Here is a 26890-nt window from a genome sequence, read left to right as displayed (position 1 = left end):
ACTACCTCCCTGGGGAGCCTGTGCCAGTGCTCCCTGACCCTTACAGCAAAGAAGTTCCCTCTCACGTTGAGCTGTGCTGCAGCTTCCATCTGCTGCTCCTTGTCCTACCCCAGGGAGCAAGTGAGAAGAACTGAGGTTGGAGTGAGGTGAGGGTTGGTCTCTTCTCCCAAGAAACAAGCAATAGGCTAAGAAGAAACATCCTCAAGGTGCAGCAGGGGAGGTTGGGACTGGACACAAGGAATATTTTTCCCCAAAGGGGTTGTCAAGCCCTGGCCCAGGCTGCCCAGCAAGTCCCCATCCCTAGAGGGATTTCAGAGCTGTGTAGATGTGGTGTTGAGGGACATGGCACAGTGCTGACCTGGCAGTGCTGTATTAATGGTTGGACCTGAAAGGTCTCATCCAAGCAGAGGGGCTCTATGATTCCACAAAGCAGAGGCTGCTTTCCCTGCTCACCACTGATTGATTTCTGTCTGTGTTCTTTAGAGCCACAGAGAATCCTGCTGCATTTAACCATCAAAGCCTCTGCAGGTCCCTGGGGAAGAATCCATTTCTCAGACTGCTCAATCCTCCTGTCCTCAAGCCATTAAATAGCAGCTGTTGCAAGACCCAAATCTCTGCTTTCTCTTCCAAGTCTTCCCTGCACTTGCTGCAACAGTTCCACATCCTTCTTATGATGGGGACATCGGAACTGGATCACAGGATGTTAGGGGTTGGAAGAGACCCAAAGAGATCATCCAGTCCAACCCCCCTGCCACAGCAGGACAATCCTATCTAACACAGATCACAGAAGAACACATCCAGGCAGGCCTGGAAAGACTCCAGATAAGAGGACTCCACAACCTCTCTGGGCAGCCTGTGCCAGGGCTCTGGGACCCTTACAGCAAAGAAGTTCCCCTTGTGTTGAGCTGGAACCTCCTGTGCTGCAGCTTCCATCCATTGCTCCTTGTCCTATCCCAGGCAGCAGTGAGCAGAGTCTGTCCCCCACCTCCTGGCAGCCCTCAGATACTTATAAACATTGATCAAATCCCCTCTCAGTCTTCTCTTCTCCAGACTAAGCAGTCCCAGGTCCCTCAGCCTCTCCTCATCAGCCATTGCCCTCCTGTCCCCTCATCATCCTCATAGCCCTCTGCTGGACCCTCTCCAGCAGATCCCTGTCCCTCTTCAACTGGGGAGCCCAAAACTGAACACAATATTCAAGGTGAGGTCTCAAAAGGGCAGAGTAGAGGGGGAGAAGAACATCCCTTGACCTGCTGCATACACTCTTCCTATACACCCCAGGATGCCATTGGCCTTCTTGGCCACAAGGGCACATTGCTGTGCCATGGATGCAGAGAATGAGAGAATTTAGGTATCAGAGAATGGGAACAGGTTTTTTTTCTATGGCACCCAGTGACAGGACAAGGAGGGCACAAATGTGAACCTGAAAAGTTCCATCCAAACATGACAGCAAGTCCAGAGGAGGCCACAAAGATGCTCAGAGGGCTGCGGCAGCTCTGCTCTGAGGACAGGCTGAGAGAGTTGGGGCTCTGCAGCCTGGAGAAGAGAAGGCTTCCAGGAGACCTTGTAGTGGCCTTGCAGGATCTGAAGGGGGCTCCAGGAGGACTGGGGAGGAACTATTGACAAGGTCTTGGAATGAGAGGATGAGGAGGAATGGGTTTGAAGTGGCAGAGGGGAGATTGAAAGTGGATGGTAGGAAGAAGTTGTTTGCAGTGAGGGTGGTGAGACACTGGCACAGGTTGAGGGTGGTGAGACACTGGCACAGGTTGCCCAGGGAGGTTGTGGAGCACAGAATCACCCAATGTGATCAAAGATGTAGGGTGTCTCTGCCCATAGCAGGGGGGTTGGAACTAGATGATCCTTTTGGTCCCTTCTGATCTAGGGTAGGGTGTCCCTGCCCATAGCAGGGGGGTTGGAACTAGATAATCCTTGTGGTCCCTTCTGATATAGGGTAGGGTGTCTTGATCTAGGAGAGGGTGTTCCTGCCCAGGGCAGGGGGATTGGAACTAGATGATCCTTGTGGATCCTTCTGATCTAGGGTAGGGTGCCCTGATCTAGGGTAGGGTGGCCCTGCCCATGGCAGGGGGGTTGGAACTAGATGGGGGTTGGAACTAGGTGATCCTTGTGGTCCAATTCTGATCTAGGGTAAGGTGTCCTGATCTAGGGTAAGGTGTCCCTGCCCATGGCAGGGGGGTTGGAACTAGATGGGGGTTGGCACTAGATGATCCTTGTGGTCCAATTCTGATCTAGGGTAAGGTGTCCTGATCTAGGGTAGGGTGTCCTGATCTAGGGTAGGGTGTCCCTGCCCATGGCAGGGGGGTTGGAACTAGATGGGGGGTGGAAGTAGATGATCCTTGTGGTCCAATTCTGATCTAGGGTAGGGTGTCCTTGCCCATGGCAGGGGGGTTGGAACTAGATGGGGGGTGGAAGTAGATGATCCTTGTGGTCCAATTCTGATCTAGGGTAGGGTGTCCTTGCCCATGGCAGGGGGCTTGGCACTAGATGATCCTTGTGGTCCATTCTGATCTAGGGTAGGGTGTCCTGACCTAGGGTTAGGGTGGCCCTGCCCATAGCAGGGGGGTTGGAACTAGATGATCCTCGTGGTCCCTTCCAATCTTGACTGATTCTTTACCAGCAGACAAGTCAGGAGAGTGCTAAACAGGGAGTACACTAATTGAGTTTATCTTTTAACCCAGCTCTGAAAGGCTTGTAAAGGATTTGAAAACCTCCTTAGAGGAGAGCAGCCAGCCATGCAAATAATGGGGAGATGTATCTGCAAAGCTCAGCTGCAGAGAGGCAGCTCCACACAGCAATGTTTTCCCCACGTTCATTACACAGATTAGGATTTGAACATCATGAAAAATGGATGACTGGAAGGGAAGGGAGGGAGTGGGAAAAAAAATACATGTAAGGAGCTACAACGTGACTCCTTCTTTTAATAGACATCAAAGATATCACTTCCCAAGAAAGAGAAAGCACAGAGGCAAATGGAATAACTAAAGGCTGGGCTGGCTGATTAACTCCCAAGCACAAATCAATGAGAATCAGCTTAGCACACCCAGGGAAGGCAACATCAGCTCCCCAAACCTGAGGTGATTAACAGGGCTGACAGCCCTCTGAGCACGTGAGCTGCTGCTTGGGGTGGCTGTGTCCAGTTGTTCACTTAATAAACCAAGAGAGTTTCCAGCAGTTGATGTCTTCCTGAAAGGAAAGGATCCTGTTGGACACCCCTGAGCAACTGCAGCAGCTTCCCTGTGGCAGCAAGCTCATGGAATGGGTTGGAAGTGACCTCTGGAGATGATTGTATCCAACAACCCTGCCAAGGCAGGTTTAGCTAAAGGAGATCACTCATCCAGGAAGGTTTTGAATGGCTCCAGAGATGAATCACAGAGTGCTAGGGGTTGGGAGAGACATCTACAGACCATCCAGTCCAACCCCACTGCCACAGCAGGATCACCTAGGGCAGGTTACACACAAACACATCCAAGTAGGCTTTGAATGGCTCCAGAGATGAATCACAGAGTGCTAGGGGTTGGGAGAGACATCTACAGACCATCCAGTCCAACCCCACTGCCACAGCAGGATCACTCAGGGCAGGGCACACAAGAACACATCAAGGCAGGCTTTGAATGGCTCCAGAGATGGAGACTTCACAACCTCTCCAGGCAGCCTGTTCACACATCTCATAGTGAGGTGGACCATCCTGTGGTCCAGTTTGTACCCACAAGGTTCCTTGTCCTATCACTGCACACCACCAAAACCAGCCTGGCACCTTCATCCTGACACCCACCCCTCAGGTATTTATAAACACAAGATCCTTTCTCTGGGCAGCCTGTCCCAGTGTTCTACCACCCTAAACATCTCCCCACCACCCTTTAAGTAGTGATCAGAATCGAGAAGGGACACAGGATGATAGAATGCTTTAGGTTGGAAGGGACCACAAGCAGAGACACCTCCCACTAGCTCAGGTTACTCAAGACCTCATCCAGCCTGGCTTTGAACACCTCCAGGGAGGGGACATCCACAACCTCCCTGGGCAACCTGTACCAGTGTCTCACCACCCTCACTGCAAAGAATTTCTCCCTCACCTCCAGTCTAAATCTACCCTCCTCAAGCTTCAACCCGTTCCCCCTTGTCCTATCACTGCAAGCCCCCCTCAGTCTTCTCTTCCCCAGGCTAAACAGCCCCAAGCCCCCCTCAGTCTTCTCCTCCCAAGGCTAAACAGCCCCAAGCCCCTCTCAGTCTTATCTTCCCCAGGCTAAACAGCCTCAAGCCCCACTCAGTCTTCTCTTCCCAAGGCTAAACAGCCCCAAGCCCCACTCAGTCTTCTCTTCCCAAGGCTAAACAGCCCCAAGCCCCCCTCAGTCTTCTCTTCCCCAGGCTAAACAGCCCCAAGCCCCACTCAGTCTTCTCTTCCCCAGGCTAAACAGCCCCAAGCCCCACTCAGTCTTCTCTTCCCCAGGCTAAACAGCCCCAAGCCCCACTCAGTCTTCTCTTCCCAAGGCTAAACAGCCTCAAGCCCCCCTCAGTCTTCTCTTCCCCAGGCTAAACAGCCCCAAGCCCCCCTCAGTCTTCTCTTCCCCAGGCTAAACAGCCCCAAGCCCCACTCAGTCTTCTCTTCCCCAGGCTAAACAGCCCCAAGCCCCCCTCAGTCTTCTCTTCCCCAGGCTAAACAGCCCCAAGCCCCCCTCAGTCTTCTCCTCCCAAGGCTAAACAGCCCCAAGCCCCTCTCAGTCTTATCTTCCCCAGGCTAAACAGCCTCAAGCCCCACTCAGTCTTCTCTTCCCAAGGCTAAACAGCCCCAAGCCCCTCTCAGTCTTATCTTCCCCAGGCTAAACAGCCTCAAGCCCCTCTCAGTCTTCTCTTCCCAAGCCCCCCTCAATCTTTATTCATAAGAGAGATGTTCTGCTTCCCTCATCATCCTTGTACCCCTCCAACGATGCTGCCTCTCAATTGATCTTTAATAAGGAAGCTTTTAGCATCCCAATCATGCCACATAGCTTTAGCCAAACACCTTGAATCTCAGAAGCCTTTTGAAAAAACATCTCAGCTCCTTCTTGCCTGTGCTGGTAGGAATCCAGAGGCAGAGTGCTGGGTGTGCTGCTGTTACAGAGCTGAGCAGGCACAACGGTATTGAAGCAACCTCCTGTGCCAAGATGATTCTTCCAACTGTATTTAAGCAGCCTCTTGTGCCAGGATAATTCTTCCAACTGCATTTAAGCAACCTCTGTGCCAGGATGATTCTTGCAACTGTATTTAAGCAGCCTCTTGTGCCAGGATGATGCTGGCTGCAGCACAGAATCAAGCAGGTTGGAAGAGACCTCCAAGCTCATCCAGTCCAACCTAGCACCCAGCCCTACCTAGTCAATGAGACCATGGCACTAAGTGCCTCAGCCAGGCTTTTCTTGAACACCTCCAGGAATGGTGACTCCACCACCTCCCTGGGCAGCCCATTCCAATGCCAATCACTTTCCCTGTGAAGAGAGAGCACATGGAGGATGCTGCTTCAGGCTCCTGGCTGGAGATGCTGAGAGCCAGCAGCGCTGTAACCCACAGGGCTAAGAGGGAGAGATCAGTGGGGAACTGGAATGTGACAGGGCTTTGTTTCTCCACTCTGAAACTCCACCTTCCCAACTTAATTACTGCACAAAAGCTTTTTGCCTAAGTCCTAGCCCACAAATTATAACTTTGCTTAATTGAGGCTGGTGTGAATCAAAGGGAAGAAAGCATGAGCCAAGCTGCTGAGTGACAGAGCTGCTGTTTAGACCCCAGAGAAACAGAGAAAGCCTCAAAGGAGACGTTGAGAGATTGCACCCTCTGCCACAGAAACACTCCTGATCTGAGCATCAGCACTGTGCAAATTATAGACACAAGCCCTCATGCATGTCTGCTCCTCACTGGAGAGGATTTGGGCTCATGCCTTGGCTTTAATAATCACTTTCAAGTTGATGTGGCAAAGGACACGGGTTGATTTTACAGGGGGACTTGGATGGATTTGATCCAAAGTTAATGGGATGAGCTTCAACAAGGCCAAATGCCAGGTCCTGCACTTGAGCCACAACAAACCCAAGCAATATTATAGGCTTGGGGGAGTGTGGCTGGAGAGCTGCCTGGCAGAAAGGGATCTGGGGGTTGTAACTGACAAACAACTCAATATCAGCCAGCTGTGTGCCCAAGTGGCAAAGAAAGCCAATGGCAGCCTGGCTGGGATCAGAAATGCTGTGGCCAGCAGGAGCAGGGAGGTGATTGTCCCCTTGGACTCTGCTCTGGTGGGGCCCCACCTCAAGTATTGGGTTCAGTTTTGGGCACTGCAATACAAGAGGGATGTGGAGGTGCTGGAGCCAGTGCAGGGGAAGGCAGGGAAGCTGTGAAGGGCCTGGAGAATAAATCTTATGGAGAGTGATAAATCTTATGGAGAGTGACTGAAGGAGCTAGGGATGGTTAGTGTGAAACAGAGGAGGCTGAGGGCAGACCTCACTGCTGTCTACAGCTACCTGAAAGGAGATTGTGAGAGGCTGCTGCTGGGCTCTGCTCACAGGTAAGCAGTGACAGAACAAGGGGGGAATGGCCTCAGACTGGGTAGGTTTAGACTGGACATCAGGAAGATCTTTTTTTCCAGCAAGAGTGGTCAGGGAGTGGAATGAGCTGCCCAGGGAGGTGGTGGAGGCACCAACTCAGGTGTGTTTAAAAGTTGTTTGGATGTGGTGCTTGAGGATATGGTTTAGGGTGAGCCTTGTAGAGTAGGGATATGGGTTGGACTTGGTGATCCTGAGGGGCTTTTCCAATTGGAATGGTTCTGTGATTTCTGTGATGGTGTCAGCTGAAGATGGAAAGCAGGAGTGGAAATGGTTACCCATGCAGCAGGACCCCACTATGGACCAGCAGCACTCATAGGATCACAGCACTGTTTTGGGTGGAAAAGACCTCAAAGATTATTGAGTCTCAACCATCAACCTAACACCACCATGGCCATTAAACCATGCCCTGAAGTGCCACCAACATACTCTGAGTGACCTTGGATGAGATGATCTTCAGAGGTCTCTAACTCTGTGGTGCTGTCTGAACTTAGTGCCACTGTGGCACTGAAAGAGACCAAGGGACAAAGAACTTCAATGGGAACGACGCATCTGAGCCTTCCTTTGCTTGGCTTTCCCACGAGGGCAATCAAAGCTAATTCCCACTGCCTTCAACAAGAGAATGGGGTCCCACAGAGCTACCACCACTGTGGAACACTCATGGAAATGAGCCCTGCAAGAATCTAAATCTCTATCCACTCCACCCTGTGAGCCTCAGTGGAGCAGCGGTGGATTAGCTGCGCTGGGTGGAAATGAACATCACTGATCTGGAGCATTTAACCAGGACATCCTGCTGAGATCAGCCTCAGCTTCTGGCAGATGCTTTGGAGCATCTTGGAATAGTGCTCTGTTTGTTTGCTTTGAGTAGGTCTCTGCCTGTTTAAGCCCTAGATTCACAGATTGGGTTGGAAGGGATCTTAAAGAGCTCTTTAAGAGTGTAGCCAGGTGAGGTTGGTCTTTTCTGCCAGGCAACCAGGGACAGAGCAAGAGGACACAGCCTCAAGCTGTGCCAGGACAGGTTTAGGTTGGATGTTAGGAAGAAGTTCTTCACAATGAGAGTGACTGGCACTGGAATGGGCTGCCTGAGGAGATGGAGGATTCATCATCCCTGGAGGTGTTTAAAAAGAGGCTGGATGAGGCACTTAGTGCCAAGGTTTAGTTAATTAGGGGTTGGGTAATAGATTGGATTCAATCTTAGAGATCTTCAAAGGGATGGAAACACCACTTCAAGCCCAGATGTTGGGCCAGCAGAGGGTGGCACCAATGCAAACACCACTTCAAGCCCAGATGTTGGGCCAGCAGAGGGTGGCACCAATGGAAACACCACTTCAAGCCCAGATGTTGGGCCAGCAGAGGGTGGCACCAATGCAAACACCACTTCAAGCCCAGATGTTGGGCCAGCAGAGGGTGGCACCAGTGGAAACACCACTTCAAACCCAGATGTTGGGCCAGCAGAGGGTGGCACCAATGCAAACACCACTTCAAGCCCAGATGTTGGGCCAGCAGAGGGTGGCACCAATGGAAACACCACTTCAAGCCCAGATGTTGGGCCAGCAGAGAGTGGCACCATTTGTTTCAGATTGTTGCTAGCATCAGTTGGGCTCCTGCTACAAACAGGCACTGGCCACCAACGCTGCTGCTGGTGGAGTGCTTTACTCTGCAGGAACATGAACCTTGCTCTCCTGTCTGCAACACCAGAGAATGGTTTAAGGTTGGAAGGGACCTCAAAGCTCACCCTGCTATAGGCAGGGACATCTCACACTAGAACAGGTCACTCAAGGCCTCACCCAACCTGGTCTTGAACACCTTCCTGGGCAACCTGTGCCAATGTCTCACCACCCTCACTGCAAACAACTTCTTCCTAACATCCACTTTCAATCTCCCCTCTGCCAGTTCAAACCCATTCCTCCTCATCCTCTCATTACAAGACCTTGTCAATAGTCCCTCCCCAGCCCTCCTGGAGCCCCCTTCAGATCCTGCAAGGCCACTCCAAGGTCTCCTTGAAGCCTTCTCTTCTCCAGGCTGCAGAGCCCCAACTCACTCAGCCTGTCCTCAGAGCAGAGCTGCTACAGCCCTTTGAGCATCTTTGTGGCCTCCTCTGGACTTGCACTCCCAACAGTTCCATGTCCTTCTTGTGCTGGGGGCTCCAGAACTGCACACAGTGCTCCAGGTGGGGTCTCATGAGAGCAAAGAATGAAAGCAAGAGGCCAGCACAGCTCCATTTAAGAGCTTAATTAAATGGAAAGCAATGGAGAGTGTTCCAAGGGCATGCTGCTGAACCAGGAGCAGCAGCACCCTGGCAATTCCTTTGTGCTGCTGAAGCTGAACACAATCAGTGCCTTGCTTTGTTCTTGGCTGCTTGCTCCTGTCTGGTGGGGCTCAGCTGCTGCCAGCCTGGCTGGGTGGTGCTGAGAGCTTGGGAAATTCATCCTCCATCCACCAGACTGAAGAACAAGCTGTAGAAGATACTCTTTGGAGAAAATGTTCTACTGAGACAACCTCCCCTGCAGTGCTGGAGCAGCTCTAGAGTGCTCAGCACAGTACAGACAGAGACCTGCTGGAGCAGGGACAGAGGAGACCACAGCAATGCTGAGAGAGCTGGAAGCTCTCTGCTGTGAAACCAGACTGAGAGAGTTGGATGTGTTCAGACTGGAGAAAGCTCCAGGGAGACCTTCTGGTGGCCATTCAGTGCTTAAAGGGGAGATCAGAAAGCTGAGGAGAAGTTTTTGAGCAGGGCCTGTTGTGACAAAACAAGAGGTGATGGTTTGAACTGCAATTCTCAATTCAAGAGAGATGTTGAGGTGCTGGAAGGTTTACTGCAGAAGGGGGTGGGCTAAATGACCTTTGGAAGTCCTTTCCAACCCAGATCATTTTGGGCTCCTCCGCTGAAGAAAGATGTTGAGGTGCTGGAAGGTGTTTGGAGAAGGGCAGCAAGGCTGGGGAGGGGCCTGGAGCACAGCCCTGTGAGGAGAGGCTGAGGGAGCTGGGGGGGTGCAGCCTGCAGCAGAGGAGGCTCAGGGCAGAGCTCATTGCTGTCTGCAACTACCTGAAGGGAGGCTGTAGCCAGGTGGGGTTGGGCTCTGCTGCCAGGCAAGCAGCTACAGAAGAAGGGGACACAGCCTCAAGCTGTACCAGGGTAGGTCTAGGCTGGATGTTGTGAGGAAGTTCCTGTCAGAGAGAGTGATTGGCATTGGAATGGGCTGCCCAGGGAGGTGGTGGAGTCTGTGTGGCTGGAGGTGTTGAAGCCAAGCCTGGCTGGGGCACTTAGTGCCATGGTCTGGTTGCTTGGCCAGGGCTGGGTGCTAGGTTGGACTGGATGAGCTTGGAGAGCTCTCTTCCAACCTGCTTGATTCTATGGAAGAGGAGATTCAGACTGTAGAAAAGGAACTAATTTTTGACAGTGAGGGTAAGACCCTGGCCCTGGTTGCAGAGACACCTCCCACTAGCCCAGGTTCCTCAAGGCCTCATCCAACTTGGCCATGGACACTTCCAGGCAGGGAGCATCCACAACCTCCTTGAGCAACCTGTGCCAGTGTCTCACCACCTCCACTGTCAAAAATTTCTTTCATAGCTGCAAGGCTGATTCCTTCCCCAGGCAAAGGCAGAAGCAGCCCTCTGCCTTGGAGGAGACAGATGTTTGCCCTGGAGAGCACCTGAGGGAAATCCATGCTCACAAACACTGATTAACTTCCACCCAATTCATTTTGCTAATTAAAAGCTGCTACACATGACAGAGCAGCCCAGGCAGCATGCACACTGCCAGCCTCACCCTCCACACTGCTCTGCACGCTCAGCTCTGCCCTCCTCATCTGCTGGAAGGGTTACCAGATCCTGTAACCTGGTTGCAAAGCAGTCAGGAGATGCAAGGTGGGAAGGACCCCACAGGAGAGAGCAGAGTTTGGTGCACAGCATGACAATGAATGAGATGTTTCCCCTAAACCATGCTCAGTCTTCTTTTGTACCAGCACATAGAGAGAAAGAAACCTCTCAGCACTGACCACAGCAGAACCTCTGGGAGTTGGTCCATAAGGAAACTGCAGGCAACAGAGGAGGAGGAGAGGGGCAAAGGGAAGCGAGGAGGAGGAGGAGAGGGGCAAAGGGAAGAGAGGAGGAGGAGGAGAGGGGCAAAGGGAAGAGAGGAGGAGGAGGAGAGGGGCAAAGGGAAGAGAGGAGGAGGAGAGGGGCAAAGGGAAGAGAGGAGGAGGAGGAGAGGGGCAAAGGGAAGAGAGGAGGAGGAGGAGAGGGGCAAAGGGAAGAGAGGAGGAGGAGAAGGAGAGGGGCAAAGGGAAGAGAGGAGGAGGAGGAGGAAGAGGAAGAGGAGGAGGAGGAGGAGGAGGAGGAGGAGGAGGAGAGGGGCAAAGGGAAGAGAGGAGGAGGAGGAGAGGGGCAAAGGGAAGAGAGGAGGAGGAGGAGAGGGGCAAAGGGAAGAGAGGAGGAGGAGGAGAGGGGCAAAGGGAAGAGAGGAGGAGGAGGAGGAGGAGGAGGAGGAGGAGAGGGGCAAAGGGAAGAGAGAAGGAGGAGAGGGGCAAAGGGAAGAGAGGAGAAGGAGGAGGAGGAGGAGGAGAAGGGCAAAGGGAAGAGAGGAGGAGGAGGAGAGGGGCAAAGGGAAGAGAGGAGGAGGAGGAGGAGAGGGGCAAAGGGAAGAGAGGAGGAGGAGGAGGAGAGGGGCAAAGGGAAGAGAGGGGGAGGAGAGGGGCAAAGGGAAGAGAGGAGAAGGAGGAGGAGGAGGAGGAGGAGAGGGGCAAAGGGAAGAGAGGAGGAGGAGGAGAGGGACACGCAGAAGTAACAGAGGTGCAGGACCACAGCCCTGAGGCCGTGCCGCAGAGGCGCTGCTGGCTGAGCAGGCTGCCAGAGCCTCTTCCCAGCCCACCTTGCAATGAGGCTTTTCTCCACATTCTCCATATCCTCAAACTGCTTAACCCCAAGAGGAAGCACCTCCTGCCCTGCTGTATCTCACATGCTCTGCCTGGCAGCTCTCCCAGTCCCCAAGGGTCACACTTCCCCCATCAGTAAGCCCGCCACAAGTCCCTCTTTACCCAGCAGAACTGAAGGCCAAGGTGGGAAGAATGATCCCAGGAACTATCACTGTGTCCTGCAATATTCTGCTTACAATGCTGCTTGATGTAAACAGAAGGAACATTTATTTACCACTCTCTGCTTTCCTGAGCAGTATCAGAGGGTTATGATTCTACTGAGCAGCAATTGATGCTGGCTGGTCCATAGCTTCTTGTGCCTGACACCACAGACTACACAAAGAGTATCAGGAACCTGGCTGCAGAACTTCAAAAGCAAGAGATGGCTCCAAATGCATCACTGGGTGGAGGAGAGAGAGCTCTAGGGAGACCTTGGAGCAGCCTTTCAGAACAGAGGAGAGCAGATTCAGATAGGAGATTAGGAAGAAAGTCTTTTCAGTGAGAGTGAAAGTGAACTCGATCTGAGCAGGGGTTGTTCAGCCTGGAGAAAAGAAGGCTCCAGGGAGACTTCAGAGCAGCCTTTTAGTACCTAAAGGGGGCTACAGGAGAGCTGGGGAGAGACTTTTGGCAGGGGCTGGGAGTGACAGGACAATGGACTGGAGGTCGAGGAGGACAGATTGAGACTGGAGATTAGTATCAAACAGGTTGGAAGAGACCTCCAAGATCATCCAGGCCAACCTATCCCCCAGCCCTAGCCAATCAACCAGACCATGGCACTAAGTGCCCCAGCCAGGCTCCTCCCCAACACCTCCAAGGACAGCAACTCCACCACCTCCTCCCTGGCCAGCCCATTCCAACACCAAGTGAGGGTGAAAGCGAATTTAATCAGAGCTGGGGCTGCTCAGCCTGGAGAAAAGAAGGCTCCAGGGAGAGCTTAGAGCAGCCTTTCAGTACCCAAAAGGGACTACAGGAGAGATGGGGAGGGACTTTTTAGAAGGGCTGGGAGTGACAGGAGGAAGGGGAATGGATTGAAGCTTGAGGAGGGCAGATTGGGACTGGAGATTAGGAAGAAATTCTTTGCAGTGAGGGTGGGGAGACACCAGAACAGGTTGCCCAGGGAGGTTGGGGCTGGGTTTGGTTTTCAACCTGAAATGTTCTATGTGTATTCTGGGCTCCTTCATTCTGCTGTCCACATGCAAAGATGTATTTAGGGTCTTTGAGGGGCTGTGGTAAGTGGATTTTTCTGGACACTAAGAACTGAGGAGGGCAGAGTCAGACTGGAGATTAGGAAGAAAGTCTTTTCAGTGAGGGTGAAAGTGAACTCGATCTGAATTGGAGCTGTTCAGCCTGGAGAAAAGAAGGCTCCAGGGAGACCTTAGAGCAGTCTTCTAGTACCCAAGGGGGACTACAGGATAGCTAGAGAGGGACTTCTGACAAGGGCTGGGAGTGACAGGAGAAGGGGCAATGGCTTTCAGCTGGGAGAGAGGAGATTGAGACTGGAGACTAGGAAGAAATTGCCTCCAGTGAGGGGGGTGAGACACTGGCACAGGTGGTTCAGGTCAGTTGTACATGCCCCCTCCCTGGAGGTGTTTAAGGCCAGGCTGGATGAGGCCTTGAGCAGCCTGGGCTAGTGGAGAAGTGACCCTGCCCACAGCAGTGGGTTGGAATTGGATGAGCTTTGAGGTCCCTTCCAACCCAAGCCACTGAATCTATCATGTTCGGCAGAACTGTGTTTACTGCTGTAAGGTTAAGAAGGAGGGAGAGGGAAGAAGCCAAATATTGATGAGTGAAAATGCAAAAGCTTCTTGCAGCTTACCTTGACCTCGATGAAGTCTGGCTTGCCAAGGGCTATCAGGTCAGCATAGGCTCTGAGCTCATCCACGTTCCAAGCCTTCACCAGTGTCAGCCTGTAAACTGTGCGCTGTTGCTGAAAGAAAGGAGAAGATTCCATCAGCACCACACTGACACAGGGAGGCTGCTCTGGCCCTGCACACAGCTCCCAAAAGAGAGGAAAGAAAAATCAGTCATTTATTCCAGTAACCCAGGAGCTAAAACAAACCAGACCCAAACCAGGAATGATCAGGAATGAGCCAACAGTGTGCCCAGGTGGGCAGCAGAGCCAATGGCATCCAGAAGACTGAAGCCAGGTGGGGCTTGGTCTCTTCTCCCTAGTAACAAGTGATAGGATGAGAGGAAATGGCCTCAGATTACACCAGGAGAGGTTTAGGTTGGATATCAGAAGAAACTTCTGCCCTGAAAGGGTTGTCAAAGACTGGCACAGGCTGCCCAGGGAGCTGGTTGAATGCTCATCCCTGGAGAGGTTTCAAAGAGGCAGAGCTGTGGTGCTGAGGGCCATGGGTTAGCCCCAGCCTTGGCAGAGTCAGAGAATGGTTGGACTGGAAGATCATTAAAGGTTTTTCCAACCAAAACTGATTCTGTGATTCTAAACTTCTCTGGGGGATAAACACAAGCAAGGAGTTGACATCAGCAAGGAGTCAGTGTCTTGAGAAAACAATTAAGAGGCAGAGCTGCTTCTTCTCAAAGACTGGCACAGGCTGCCCAGGGAGATGGTTGAATCCCTGTCTCTGGAAGGGTGTCAAAGAGGCAGAGATGTGGTGCTGAGGCCACAGAATCACTCAGGGTTGGAAAGGACCATAAGGATCACCTACTTCCAACCCCCCTGCCATGGGCAGGGACACATCACACCAGATCAGGCTGCCCACAGCCTCATCCAGCCTGGCCTTAAACACCTCCAGGGATGGGGTTTCCATCACCTCCCTGGGCAACCCATTCCAGGTCAGCCCCAGCCTTGGCAGAGTCAGAGAATGGTTGGACTGGAAGATCATTAAAGGTTTTTCCAACCAAACTGATTCTGTGATTCTAAACTTCTCTGGGGGATAAACACAAGCAAGGAGTTGACACCAGCAAGGAGTCAGTGTCTTGAGAAAACAATTAAGAGGCAGAGCTTCATTTATTAAGGTCTGTGGAGAGTAACTGGAAAGAATTATTGAGAGAGCAATTATTGAAGGGCAAAGTAGTGCAGGAATTAAGTACTTGGCCTCTGCTTTACTCACAGCAGTTGAGCTCCTGTTGAAGAGCAAGAGACTCTTCCAGTGTGAATGAATTAGCAAGAGAAAGGTTCAGGCCAAGAGACAAGAGGCAAGGATCAAATCAGCAGCTAATTGCTGGGGAGAAACAGCAATGAAGGGGCTGCTACCAAAAAATAAACACATCATTTGGCAGGGAACAGAGGAAGAGGAAAGCAGAGAGGAGAGATGCAACAGGAGGCAAAACTGCAAAGCACACAGGGCTGTCAATTGTCTGAGTGATTAGAGAGCCAATTAATCAAGAAATGTCTCCCCAAAGGTCAGCTCTGAGTGGTAAACAAGTGCAGGCAGCTTCAAGGAAACAACAAATAGAAACCACCTTTTCATCTCAAGCCCTACCAACAAAGGCTGCTGAGCCAGACTCACTCCTCAGACTGGAAGGTTGTGCCCTCATAGCAGGGAGTTCTCCGTGGGGTGAAGCCTTCAGTGCATTTCTTGGGCTGTTGTTGCTGTTTGGGTTTAATTTTGTTTCTTTTGGCATGGTTTTGATCTCAAATGAAGAGCAAATTTGAACATTTCTGGATGTCTCTGCCATGAATAGAAAATGCAGGTTGGGAATGAGCATTGCCAAGTGGGACAGTGCCATAGGTTAGACCCAGCCTGGGCATCACCGCTGCTAGGCAAAGGGTCTGCAGTGGTGGGGGGGGGCTAAACAAGTCTAGCTCCTAGCCAAGCTGGCAGCTCATGGCTTGGACAGATTCACTCTGTGCTGGGTCAAGAACTGGCTGGATGGCAGAGCTCAGAGAGTGGTGGTGAATGCTGCCACATCCAGCTGGCAGCTATCACTAGTGGTGTGCCCCAAGGATCAGTGCTGGGCCCAGTCCTGTTCAATATATTTATGGATGATCTGGAGCAGGGGATTGAGTCCAGCATCAGTAAGTTTGCAGTTGACACCAAGCTAGGAGCAGGTGTGGAGCTCTTGGAACGTAGGAGAGCCCTGCAGAGGGACCTGCACAGGCTGCATGGGTGGGCAGAGGCCAACAGGATGAGACTGAACAAGGCCAAGTGCAGGGTTCTGCACTTTGGTGACAGCAACCCTGAGCAGCACTACAGGCTGGGGCCAGAGTGGCTGAGAGCAGCCAGAAGGAAAGGGAGCTGGGGGTGCTGATAGATAGTAGGCTGCAGAGGAGGCAGCAGTGCCCAGGTGGGCAGCAGAGCCAATGGCATCCTGGGCTGGCTCAGGAGCAGTGTGGGCAGCAGGACAAGGGAGGTTCTTCTGCTCCTGTACTCAGCACTGCTCAGGCCGCACCTTGAGTGCTGTGGCCAGTTCTGAGCTCCTCAGTTCAAGAAAGCTGTTGAGGTGCTGGAAGGTGTTTGGAGAAAGGCAGCAAGGCTGGGGAGGGGCCTGGAGCACAGCCCTGTGAGGAGAGGCTGAGGGAGCTGGGGGTGTGCAGCCTGCAGCAGAGGAGGCTCAGGGCAGACCTCATTGCTGTCTGCAGCTGCCTGCAGGGAGGCTGTAGCCAGGTGGGGTTGGGCTCTGCTGCCAGGCAAGCAGCAACAGAAGAAGGGGACACAGCCTGGAGCTGTACCAGGGCAGGTCTAGGCTGGATGTTAGGAGGAAGTTGTTGGCAGAGAGTGTTTGGCATTGGAATGGGCTGCCCAGGGAGGTGGTGGAGTTGCCATGCCTGGAGGAGGAGAAAAGCCTGGATGAGGCACTTAGTGCCATGGTCTGGTTGACTGGATAGGGCTGGGGGATAGGTTGGCCTGGATGATCTTTGAGGTCTCTTCCAACCTGGTTGATTCTATGATTCTTAAAAAAACAAGATCTCAGCCTTAGCAAAGAGAAATACAACACAGGAAATCCTTTTGTGAGATCAAAGTCTGGGAAAGTGAACTCAGTCTGAGCTGAGGCTCTTCAGCCTGGAGAAAAGAAGGCTCCAGGGAGACCTTAGAGAAGCCTTCCAGTACCTAAACGGGGCAAAAGGAGAGCTGGGGAGGGACTTCTGATAAGGGCTGGGAGTGACAGGAGGAGGGGGAATGGCTTTGAGCTGGGAGAGGGGAGACTGAAACTGAAGATGAGGAAGAAATCTGTTAGAGTGAGGGCAGTGACACTGGCACAAGTTGCCCATGGAGGCTGTGGATGTTCCCTCCCTGGAAGTGTTCAAGGCCAGGCTGGATGAAGTCTTGAGCAACCTGGGCTGGTGTGAGGTGTCCCTGCCTATAGTAGGGAGTTGGAACTGGATAATCTTTGAGGTCACTCCCAACCCAAACCATTCTACCAATCACTGAATTCAGACAGCAGAGATCTGCTATTTGGGCAACGTGAACAGGACACACAGACAGCTACAGACATGGAGAAGAGGACAGACAGACATAGAGGTAATGCTGCAGACACTGAAGAAAAAAGGCTTGAAGGGAGGTGTTTTATTCTCTCCCACTTGAATCTTCCTTTTAATACTCCTCAACACCCATCCCAGCTCATTCTAAAAGCCTTAACACTCAAGCCCAAGCAGCTCATAAAACATTCCTGTGCAGACTGCCCTGGGTGATCCTGCCTGGCCAGGGGGTTGGACTCCAGCTCTGGAGGTCCCTCCTAACCTCTAAGGTTCTATGATCAAAACAGGAGGCCCAAGCATGTGGTCAAGGCCCTACCCCTGGAGACACTGATGAGGCTTTGAGCAACCTGATCTAGTTGGAGGTGTCTCTGCTGACTGCAGGGGGCTGGAGATGACCTTTGAGGGACCCACTTTGTGACTCTGTGACTGATGAAGGGAGGTCTTTTATTCCCTCCTATTTAAATCTCCCTTTTAGTACTCCTCAACACATCCTAGCTCACTTTAAAAGCCTCAACGTTCAACTCCAAGCACCTCATAAAACTACAACTGCTGCAAGAGCAGTCAAAGGGCTTTCCCTTCCCCTCCCCCACCTCAGGCCACCACTGACAAGTAGGAACTGCAGCCTGGCTCTGTGATCCAGCACTGCAACAACTCAACTATCACCAGACCTGCACTAACTGAACCCCACTGAGGGTGAAAGGAGCAGAGAAAGAAGCTCAAACACTGCCAAAGGGGTACAAGGAGGGGAAAAAGAGAGAAAACAACAGAAATTAACATTGAGACTGAAGAGATTTCTTTCCAGAGGGCAACATCTCTCAAGAGAGGGAGAGGAAAAAAAGCCACTTTTAAGAGTGGTAGAAGGGACAGATCAAAATGACTAAAGGTCTAATAGCAGAAAATGTTCTCTAGCAGTAATCCTTGCAGGCTTCCAGCAGTACAAACACACAATCCTGTTTTATTAGTGTGTTATTTGTGTTTGGTTGTACAATAAGGCCCCAGGAGATCCTCTTAAAGCACTGCAGAACAAGAAATGAGAGCTTAAGCCTTGAGAATTTAATGATCTGAACTATCAGGATATCAAACCGAGTCTGCAGTGCCTTAGGTGCTGTGTTTCCAGGAAAAAAAGCAGTTCCTGCACTTCAGACAGCCTTCAGGAGAGCAGCAGTGGAGAGGAGGAAGGTGGCCACAACAACCCCAGGCAGTGCTACAGGCTGGGGACAGAGAGGCTGAGAACAGCCAGCAAGAAAGGAAGCTGGGGAGGGTTAGAGGCGCTGGGAGATAGGAGCTGGTAATGAGGCAGCAGTGTGCCCAGGTGGGCAGCAGAGCCAATGGCATCTTGGGCTGGCTCAGGAGCAGTGTGGGCAGCAGGACAAGGGAGGTTCTTCTGCTCCTGTGCTCAGCACTGCTCAGGCCACACCTGGAGTGCTGTGGCCAGTTCTGGGCTCCTCAGTTCAAGAGAGATGTTGAGGTGCTGGAAGGTGTTTGGAGAAGGGCAGCAAGGCTGGGGAGGGGCCTGGAGCACAGCCCTGTGAGGAGAGGCTGAGGGAGCTGGGGGGGTGCAGCCTGCAGCAGAGGAGGCTCAGGGCAGAGCTCATTGCTGTCTGCAGCTGCCTGCAGGGAGGCTGTAGCCAGGTGGGGTTGGGCTCTGCTGCCAGGCAAGCAGCAACAGAAGAAGGGGACACAGCCTGAAATTGTGCCAGCAGAGGTCTAGGCTGGATGTGAGGAGGAAGTTGTTGTCAGAGAGAGTGATTGGCATTGGAATGGGCTGCCCAGGGAGGTGGTAGAGTCTGTGTGGCTGGAGGTGTTGAAGCCAAGCCTGGCTGGGGAACTTAGTGCCATGGTCTGGTTGGCTGGTCAGGGCTGGGTGCTAGGTTGGACTGGCTGAGCTTGGAGGTCTCTTCCAACCTGGTTGACTCTATGATTCTATGACTTTAAGTTAACACAACAAGCTGTGTGTGTGGAACCACATCCATTTAACACCAAAAACCTTATTTATGCACAGCCTGGTAGGAAGGAGCAGCTCTGGCTTCCTGCACGTCCATCAGAGGGCAAAGGAAACAAAGAGATGGGAAAGAAGCCAAGAGAACATGGCCCTGTGAGTTAATACCTGGTGAGGGATAGGAAAGCAGATGGAGGCAGCAATGCTGAGGGAAAGGATAAAGCACAATGTCAAAAGTCATCCTGAATGGGGTCCAGAAAATGCCAGTCAACAGAGGCCAGCTCTGCCTTCTGTTCCCCAAACACTGGAGAACAAAGGCCTGAGGACAAAGCACTGAAGAAGCAGTCTGAGCAAAAGCAGCATCTGCCCTCCAAGCAACACCTGCTGCTTTTTTCCCAAGCTCCCAGCTGGAGCTGCCAACCTTCCAAGCTACCTACACTGCTTGGGGACCTCCCCAGCTGCTCTGCTTATGCTGAGCCCAGCCCTTGGAGCAGCACAGCAGCACTGATGTTTCTGCCTGCTTCCAAGGCATAGGCTGGAAGAGACCTCACAGAACAGCTACTGCAACCTCCCTGCCACAGGCAGGGACACTTCTCAACTAGAGCTGGTTGATCAAAGCCTCATTCAACTTGGCCTTAAACACAGAGAGGAGGCATCCACAACCTCTCCTACAAAGATAAGCTACAAGAGTTCTGGAGTCCCCAGCACAAGCAGGACATGGAACTGTTGGAGGCAGTCCAGAGGAGGGCCATGAGGATGCCCAGAGGGCTGCAGCAGCTCTGCTATGAGGACAGGCTGAGAGAGCTGGGGCTGTGCAGCCTAGATAAAAGAAGGCTTCAAGGACACCCTGGAGTGGCCTTTCAGTACCTGAAGGGAGCTACAGGAGGGCTGGGGAGGGACTATTGACAAGACCTTGTAATGACAGGAGGAGGAGGAGGAGGAATGGGTTTAAACTGGCAGAGGGGAGACTGAAAGTGGATGGTAGGAAGAAGTTGTTTGCAGTGAGGGTGGTGAGACACTGGCACAGGTTGCCCAGGGAGGTTGTGGAGCACAGAATCACCCAATGTGATCAAAGATCACATTGGGTGATTCTGTGCTCCACAACCTCCCTGGAGGTGTTCAAGGCCACATTGGCTGAGGCCTTGAGTGACCTGTTCTAGTGGGAGGTGTCCCTGCCTATGGCAAGGGGGTTGGAACTGGCTGAGTTTTGAAGTCTCTTCCAACCTAAACCATTCCATGATTCCTGGACAAGCCATTGCAGTGTCTCATTACCCTCATACTGAAGAACTTCTTCCTAAGATTCAGTCTAACCTTACACTCCCCTCAATCCAAACCATTTCCCCTTGTCCTGTCTCTTTACCTTTAAGGTAAATCCCTCTCCAGCCTCTCTGCAGGTTCACTTCAGTGTTTGAAAACAGCTCTAAGGTTCCCTTTCCTTCAAAGCCATCCTAAAAGTTTCTTGGTCTACAAAGGAACATTTTCCATCCATCCATTTCTTCCATCTGCAAAGGAACATTTTCTGCACCCACACATTATGCAGGTAGCCAAATCTTGAGGACCAAGCACTGAGCACCTCTTTAACCAAGCCTGAAACCCTGAGGTGGAGCTGCTGTCCCAAAGGATGAGAGCAGAAGATTCAGATGTCAGTTTGACAAAGTGCTGCCTCTCGCTTCAATAACCAAGAGGGACTGGAGCTGCTTGCTTGCTTTTAATCACTTCTTTTTAATTCCCTTCTCCTCAAGATTCATCTTTTCCTACCTCAGACATAATTAGTCTTCATGAACCATCCCAGGTCTAATCTCAGGAGGAAGAGGAAAGGGTGAAGATGTCAGTTCTGCTGAGAAGAGGAGGCTGCTGCATTGATGAGAGCCTGGCTGGCCAGAGGGACATTTTGCTTCTCCAGCTGAGGCAGGGAGGCAACACAAAGGGCATGGAAAAGGCTGGGACAAAGGGTAAAGAGCAGACAAAACTCCCCCTCCAAATCATGCACCAAAGTCCTACAAAAGATTACAAGATCCTACAAGGTCTCTCATTTCACTGTCTGAAGGGGACCTGCAGGCAGGCTGGGCAGGGACTGGAGGGATAGGACAAGAGGCAATGGCTTGAAACTGGAGCAGGGCAGATTTAGGTTGGACAGAAGGAGGAAGTTCTGCTCAGTGAGGGGGATGAAACCCCAGGAAGAAGAGGAGATCCAGAAGGAAAAGCAAAGCTCAGATGCCAACACACCCCAAAGTTCACAGCCTTGCAAACTCTTCCAGTTCAGCATGGAGACAGAGGACTGGAGATAGACCTCCTGGGGTGAGTCCAGGGGAGGCCATAAAGACTGGAGAGAGAGCTGGAGAACCTCTGCTGTAGGGACAGGCTGGGGGAGTTGGGGTTGTTCAGCCTGGAGAGGAGAAGGCTCCAGAGAGACCTTAGAGCTGCATTTCTGTATCTGAAAGGGACCTACAGGAAAGCTGGGGAGGGACTGTTCAGAAGGGTTTGTGGTCATAGAACCAAGCAGGTTGGAAGAGAGCTCCAAGATCACCCAGGCCAACCTAGCAACCAGCCCCAATCAATCAACCAGACCATGGCACTAAGTGCCCCAGCCAGGCTTGGCTTCAACACCTCCAGCCACACAGACTCCACCACCTCCCTGGGCAGCCCATTCCAATGCCAATCACTCTCTCTGACAACAACTTCCTAACAACATCCAGCCTAGACCTCCCCTGGCACAGCTTGAGACTAAACCATGACACTAAGTGCCTCAACCAATCTCCTTTTAAACACCTCCAGGGATGACAATTCCACCACCTCCCAGGGTAGCCCATTCCAATGCCAATCACTCTTGCTGGGAAGAACTTCCTAACATCCAGACTGAACCTGCTCTGGCACAGCTTGAGGCTGTGTCCTCTTGTTCTCTCCCTGGGCACCTGGGAGTTGTAGAGAGCAATGAGGTCTCCCCTCAGCCTCCTACTTGTCCAGAGTGGTTGGAATGAACCTCTGGAGCTCATCTAGTCCAACCCCCCCTGCCAGAGCAGCCTCACCTAGAGCAGGTTGCACTGGATGGTGACCAGGCAGGCTATGAATGACTCTGGGACACTACCTTGCCATTAATATTCCTTATTCCCTTCAAGGAAAGGGAACTCAAAGGAAAATCTATTTACTTTGAGGGTGCTGCCTAGAGAGGTTGTGGAGTCTCCTTCTCTAGAGACTTTCAAATCCCACCTGGATGCATTCCTGTGCAACATGATCCAGGTGAACCTGCTTCAGCATGGGGGAAGGACTTAAATGATCTCCAGAGGTCTCCTCCAACTATGCCAGGCTCCATTTACAAACTGGCTTCATGACAAGTGTTCAGAGCTTCCTAGCTGGCAAGGATCTGCTCTGATCAACAACAGAAAACAGCCTGACAACTGAGAAGCATCCTGCAGCCCTCTTGGCAGGCTCCTTGCTCTCATGTAGCTGCAGTAGGTGAGTTGCCCTTCCTGAGTGTGAGCCCCTGTGTGCAGAAGCCATCCTCTTCAGAGGCTGGATTCAGTCCCTTTGCTTGGGTTATGCAACTCCTCACCAAGTGCAGCCAGTCCTGAATAAAGATGTATCAAAGCAATTTTCACACTTGGAAATTACTTGTCACAGGGATGTGATCAGAAACAAACCCAAAGCCTTGCAGCCAAGCAGCTCCTCACCAATTTCCACAACACATCTTTATGCATGAAACCCCAGAAAGAAAGAGAAACCTCAGATGCCAACACACTCCACATTTCACAGCCTTTCAAACCCTCCCAGTTCAGCATGGAGACAGAGCTGCTCTTAGAGGACTGGAGATAGACCTCCTGGGGTGATCATCAGAGGGCTGGAGAACCTCTGCTGTGGGAACAGGCTGGAGGAGTTGGACTTGTTCTGCCTGGAAAGGAGAAGGCTCCAGGGAGACCTTAAAGATGCATTTTGATATCAGAAGGGGATCTACAGGAAAGCTGAGGAGGGACTGTTCAGATGGGTCTGTGGTGATGGGATGAGGGCAATCATAGAATCAAGCAGGTTGGAAGAGAGCTCCAAGCTCAGCCAGTCCAACCTAGCACCCAGCCCTGCCCAATCAACCAGACCATGGCTCTAAGTGCCCCAGCCAGGCTTGGCTGCAACACCTCCAGCCACACAGACTCCACCACCTCCCTGGGCAGCCCATTCCAATGCCAATCACTCTCTCTGACAACAACTTCCTCACAACATCCAGCCTAGACCTACCCTGGCACAGCTTGAGGCTGTGTCCCCTTCTTCTGTCCCTGCTTGCCTGGCAGCAGAGCCCAACCCCACCTGGCTACAGCCTCCCTGCAGGCAGCTGCAGGCAGCAATGAGCTCTGCCCTGAGCCTCCTCTGCTGCAGGCTGCACCCCCCCAGCTCCCTCAGCCTCTCCTCACAGGGCTGTGCTCCAGGCCCCTCCCCAGCCTTGCTGCCCTTCTCCAAACACCTTCCAGCATCTCAGCATCTCTCTTGAATTGAAGAGCAATGGTTTGAAACTGGAGCAGAGGAGATTTAGGATGGACATCAGGAGGAAATTCTGCACAGTGAGGGTGGTGAAATACCAGAACAGGTTGCCCAGGGAGGTGGTTGAAGCCCCATCCCTGGAAACACCCAGGATCAAACTCCATGTGGCCCTGGGCAGCCTGACCTAGTTGGAGGTGTCCCTGCTGAGTGCAGAGGGGTTGGACAAGATGAGCTCTGAGGGCCCTTTCCAACCCGATGTGATCTGTGGATCGCTTCTGCCTCTCCCAAAGTGAGCCTGGTAAGCCTCCTGGCTGCTAGCAGCTCTGGGGATGAGCTGTAGCACTCCTCACACTCCATCTGAGACAGACTCAGTGCCCTTGAAAGGAGAGCAGATTAATCTTCTCTTTTAGCAAGCAGGACCCTCCCCTTCAATAAAGAGCACCTCACCCCATTTGGGCTCATCTATCACTACACAGCCAGCCCTGAACACAAGCCCTGCAGAGGTGATGTGCTCCTACAGTCACATTCACAGAGCCACAGGATTTCTTAGGTTGGAGAAGGTCTTCAAGCTCCTCCAGTCCCATCATTAGTTTCACACTGACAAGTCCCTGACTAACCCAAACCCCTCAGCACAGCATCTAATCACTGTGAATCACTGTGCTTGGAAAGGACCACCAGGGTCATCCAGGCCAACCTTCATCCCAGCAGCCTTCATCACCAGACCATAGCCTCCAGCACCACATCCACTCTCCTTGGAAACACCTCCAGGGATGGTGACTCCACCACCTCCCTGGGCAGCCTGTGCCAGTGCCTGACCACCTGCTCAGGAAAGAACTTCCTCCCAACAGCCAACCTAAACCTCCCCTGATGCAACTTGAGGCCATTCCCTCTTGTCCTACCATTAGTAGCTGGGAAGAAGAGACCAGCTCCAGCCTCACTACAGCCTCCTCTTAGGTAGCTGTAGAGGGCAATAAGGTCCCAGCCTCACTACAGCCTCCTCTTAGGTAGCTGTAGAGGGCAATAAGGTCCCCTCTCAGCCTCCTCTTCTCCAGACCAAACACCCCCAGCTCCCTCAGCTGCTCCTCACAGCTCAGGTTTGCCAGACCTCTCCCCAGCCTCGTTGCCCTTCTCTGCACCCACTCCAGCACCTCAGTGTCCCTCCTGCACTGTGCTGACCCAAACTGGACACAGTACTCAAGGTGTGGGCTCACCAGTGCTGAGTACAGGGCCATGAGCACCTCCCTGCTCCTGCTGGCCACACCACTGCTGCTCCAGGTCAGGATGCTGTTGGCCTTCTTGGCCACCTGGGCACACTGCTGGCTCATGTTCAGCTGCTGCCCACCAGCAGTTCTTTCTCAGGAAAGAACTTCACAATATCACAGTATCACCAAGGTTGGAAGAGACCTCACAGATCATCAAGTCCAACCCTTTAGCACAGAGCTCAAGGCCAGACCATGGCACCAAGTGCCACGTCCAGTCCTGCCTTGAACAGCTCCAGGGACGGCGACTCCACCACCTCCCCGGGCAGCCCATTCCAGTGTCCAATGACTCTCTCAGGGAAGAACTTTCTCCTCACCTCCAGCCTAAATCTCCCCTGGCATAGCTTGAGGCTGTGTCCTCTTGTTCTGGTGCTAGCCACCTGAGAGAAGACAGCAACCTCCTCCTGGCCACAACCACCCCTCAGGTAGTTGCAGACAGCAATAAGGTCTCCCCTGAGCCTCCTCTTCTCCAGGCTAACCAATCCCAGCTCCCTCAGCCACTTTCTCCCAGCATCCAACCTAAACCTCCCCTGATGCAACTTGAGGCCATTTCCTCTTGTCCTATCCTTAGTAACTGGGGAGAAGAGACCAACTCCAGCCTCACTACAACCTCCTTTCAGGTTGCTCACCTCAGAGCATTTTGCTGAGCAGATTTGCACAGCAAGAGGGATTGTGTGGTTCTTTTCCCCTCTCCTCCAAAGATGAACTCAGCACAGAGCACCAAAGTTTTCAGCTTCCTTTCTTCAGGTTAGAGTAATTAATGCAAGAAACCTGAAGAGGTTTCTGCTGCGTAGGTACCTACTGAAAACAGAGATTGTTCAGGCATTTGCTATTAATACTCCAGTTTAGAGCAAGCTGAGCCTTTGTCTCCACTGCTAAAAAAGGTGCCTATTACCAGAGGGTAATTAACACATTAGCTACTCTGCTGTAAAACCAGAGCAAAGCTCAGCACATTGCCTTTCCTGCCAAGAAAAATCAGGGTGCTTGGGTGCCAAAAGGAGTTGAGAGTCTGTTCTGCTGACTTTAGAAGCAGCTTTACTCCTTCATGAGCAGCAAGGATTTCTTTCTCTGTTGGTGTATAGCTTGCTTCTGACCCTCTATATCCTCTACTCCTCAAACCAAAAACTGTGTCCAGTTCTGGGCTCCTGAATTCAAGAGAGATGTTGAGGTGCTGGAAGGTGTTTGGAGAAGGGCAGCAAGGCTGGGGAGGGGCCTGGAGCACAGCCCTGTGAGGAGAGGCTGAGGGAGCTGGGGGGGTGCAGCCTGCAGCAGAGGAGGCTCAGGGCAGAGCTCATTGCTGGCCACAACTACCTGCAGGGAGGCTGTAGCCAGGTGGGGTTGGGCTCTGCTGCCAGGCACCCAGCAACAGAGCAAGGGGACACAACCTCAAGCTGTGCCAGGGCAGGTTCAGGTTGGACATTAGGAAGAAGTTCTTCCCAACAAGAGTGATTTGCATTGGAATGAGCTGCCCAGGGAGGTGGTGGAGTCTGTGTGGCTGGAGGTGTTGAAGCAGAGCCTGGCTGGGGCACTTAGTGCCATGGTCTGGTTGCTTGGCCAGGGCTGGGTGCTAGGTTGGCCTGGGTGATCTTGGAGCTCTCTTCCAACCTGCTTGATTCTGTGATTCTAAGATTATCCAGCCCAAACATCCTCTACCTCTCCCAAGTCTGGTGCCCTCAGCATGTCTTGATTAATTTGCTCTCTAATCACTCAGACAATTGACAGCCCTGTGTGCTTTGCAGTTTTGCCTCCTGTTGCATCTCTCCTCTCTGCTTTCCTCTTCCTCTGTTCCCTGCCAAATGATGTGTTTATTTTTGGGTAGCAGCCCCTTCATTGCTGTTTCTCCCCAGCAATTAGCTGCTGATTTGATCCTTGCCTCTTGTCTCTTGGCCTGAACCTTTCTCTTGCTAATTCATTCACACTGGAAGAGTCTCTTGCTCTTCAACAGGAGCTCAACTGCTGTGAGTAAAGCAGAGGCCAAGTACTTAATTCCTGCACTACTTTGCCCTTCAATAATTGCTCTCTCAATAATTCTTTCCAGTTACTCTCCACAGACCTTAATAAATGAAGCTCTGCCTCTTAATTGTTTTCTCAAGACACTGACTCCTTGCTGGTGTCAACTCCTTGCTTGTGTTTATCCCTCAGAGAAGTTTAGAATCACAGAATCAGTTTTGGTTGGAAAAACCTTTAATGATCTTCCAGTCCAACCATTCTCTGACTCTGCCAAGGCTGGGGCTAACCCATGGCCCTCAGCACCACAGCTCTGCCTCTTTGAAACCTCTCCAGGGATGAGCATTCAACCAGCTCCCTGGGCAGCCTGTGCCAGTCTTTGACAACCCTTTCAGGGCAGAAGTTTCTTCTGA

At 52.2% G+C, this 26890-nt stretch overlaps 1 protein-coding gene across 8 annotated transcripts in view; it reads right to left on the bottom strand.

Moving 5' to 3' along the window:
- The window catches only part of LOC135187429 (S-adenosyl-L-methionine-dependent tRNA 4-demethylwyosine synthase TYW1-like), a 138898-nt gene that overhangs the window by 22911 nt on the left and 89097 nt on the right, over positions 1–26890 (bottom strand). For 3 of the 8 annotated variants that reach the window (XM_064166124.1, XM_064166125.1, XM_064166126.1), the window contains exon 14: positions 13302–13412. In XM_064166124.1, coding sequence (XP_064022194.1) covers positions 13302–13412 — 111 coding nt within the window. Of the gene's footprint in view, positions 1–2916; positions 3199–5198; positions 5286–9240; positions 9310–11834; positions 11928–13301; positions 13413–26890 lie in introns of those variants that run through there. The other 5 variants (XM_064166127.1, XM_064166129.1, XM_064166128.1 and 2 more) reach the window with 5 other exon arrangements.

The sequence above is a fragment of the Pogoniulus pusillus genome, chromosome 27 (genome assembly GCF_015220805.1).
Source record: "Pogoniulus pusillus isolate bPogPus1 chromosome 27, bPogPus1.pri, whole genome shotgun sequence".
NCBI classification, from domain to species: Eukaryota; Metazoa; Chordata; class Aves; order Piciformes; family Lybiidae; genus Pogoniulus; species Pogoniulus pusillus.
The sequence above is the reverse complement of the archived record's forward strand: the minus strand, read 5'-3'. Positions and strand labels throughout refer to the sequence as shown.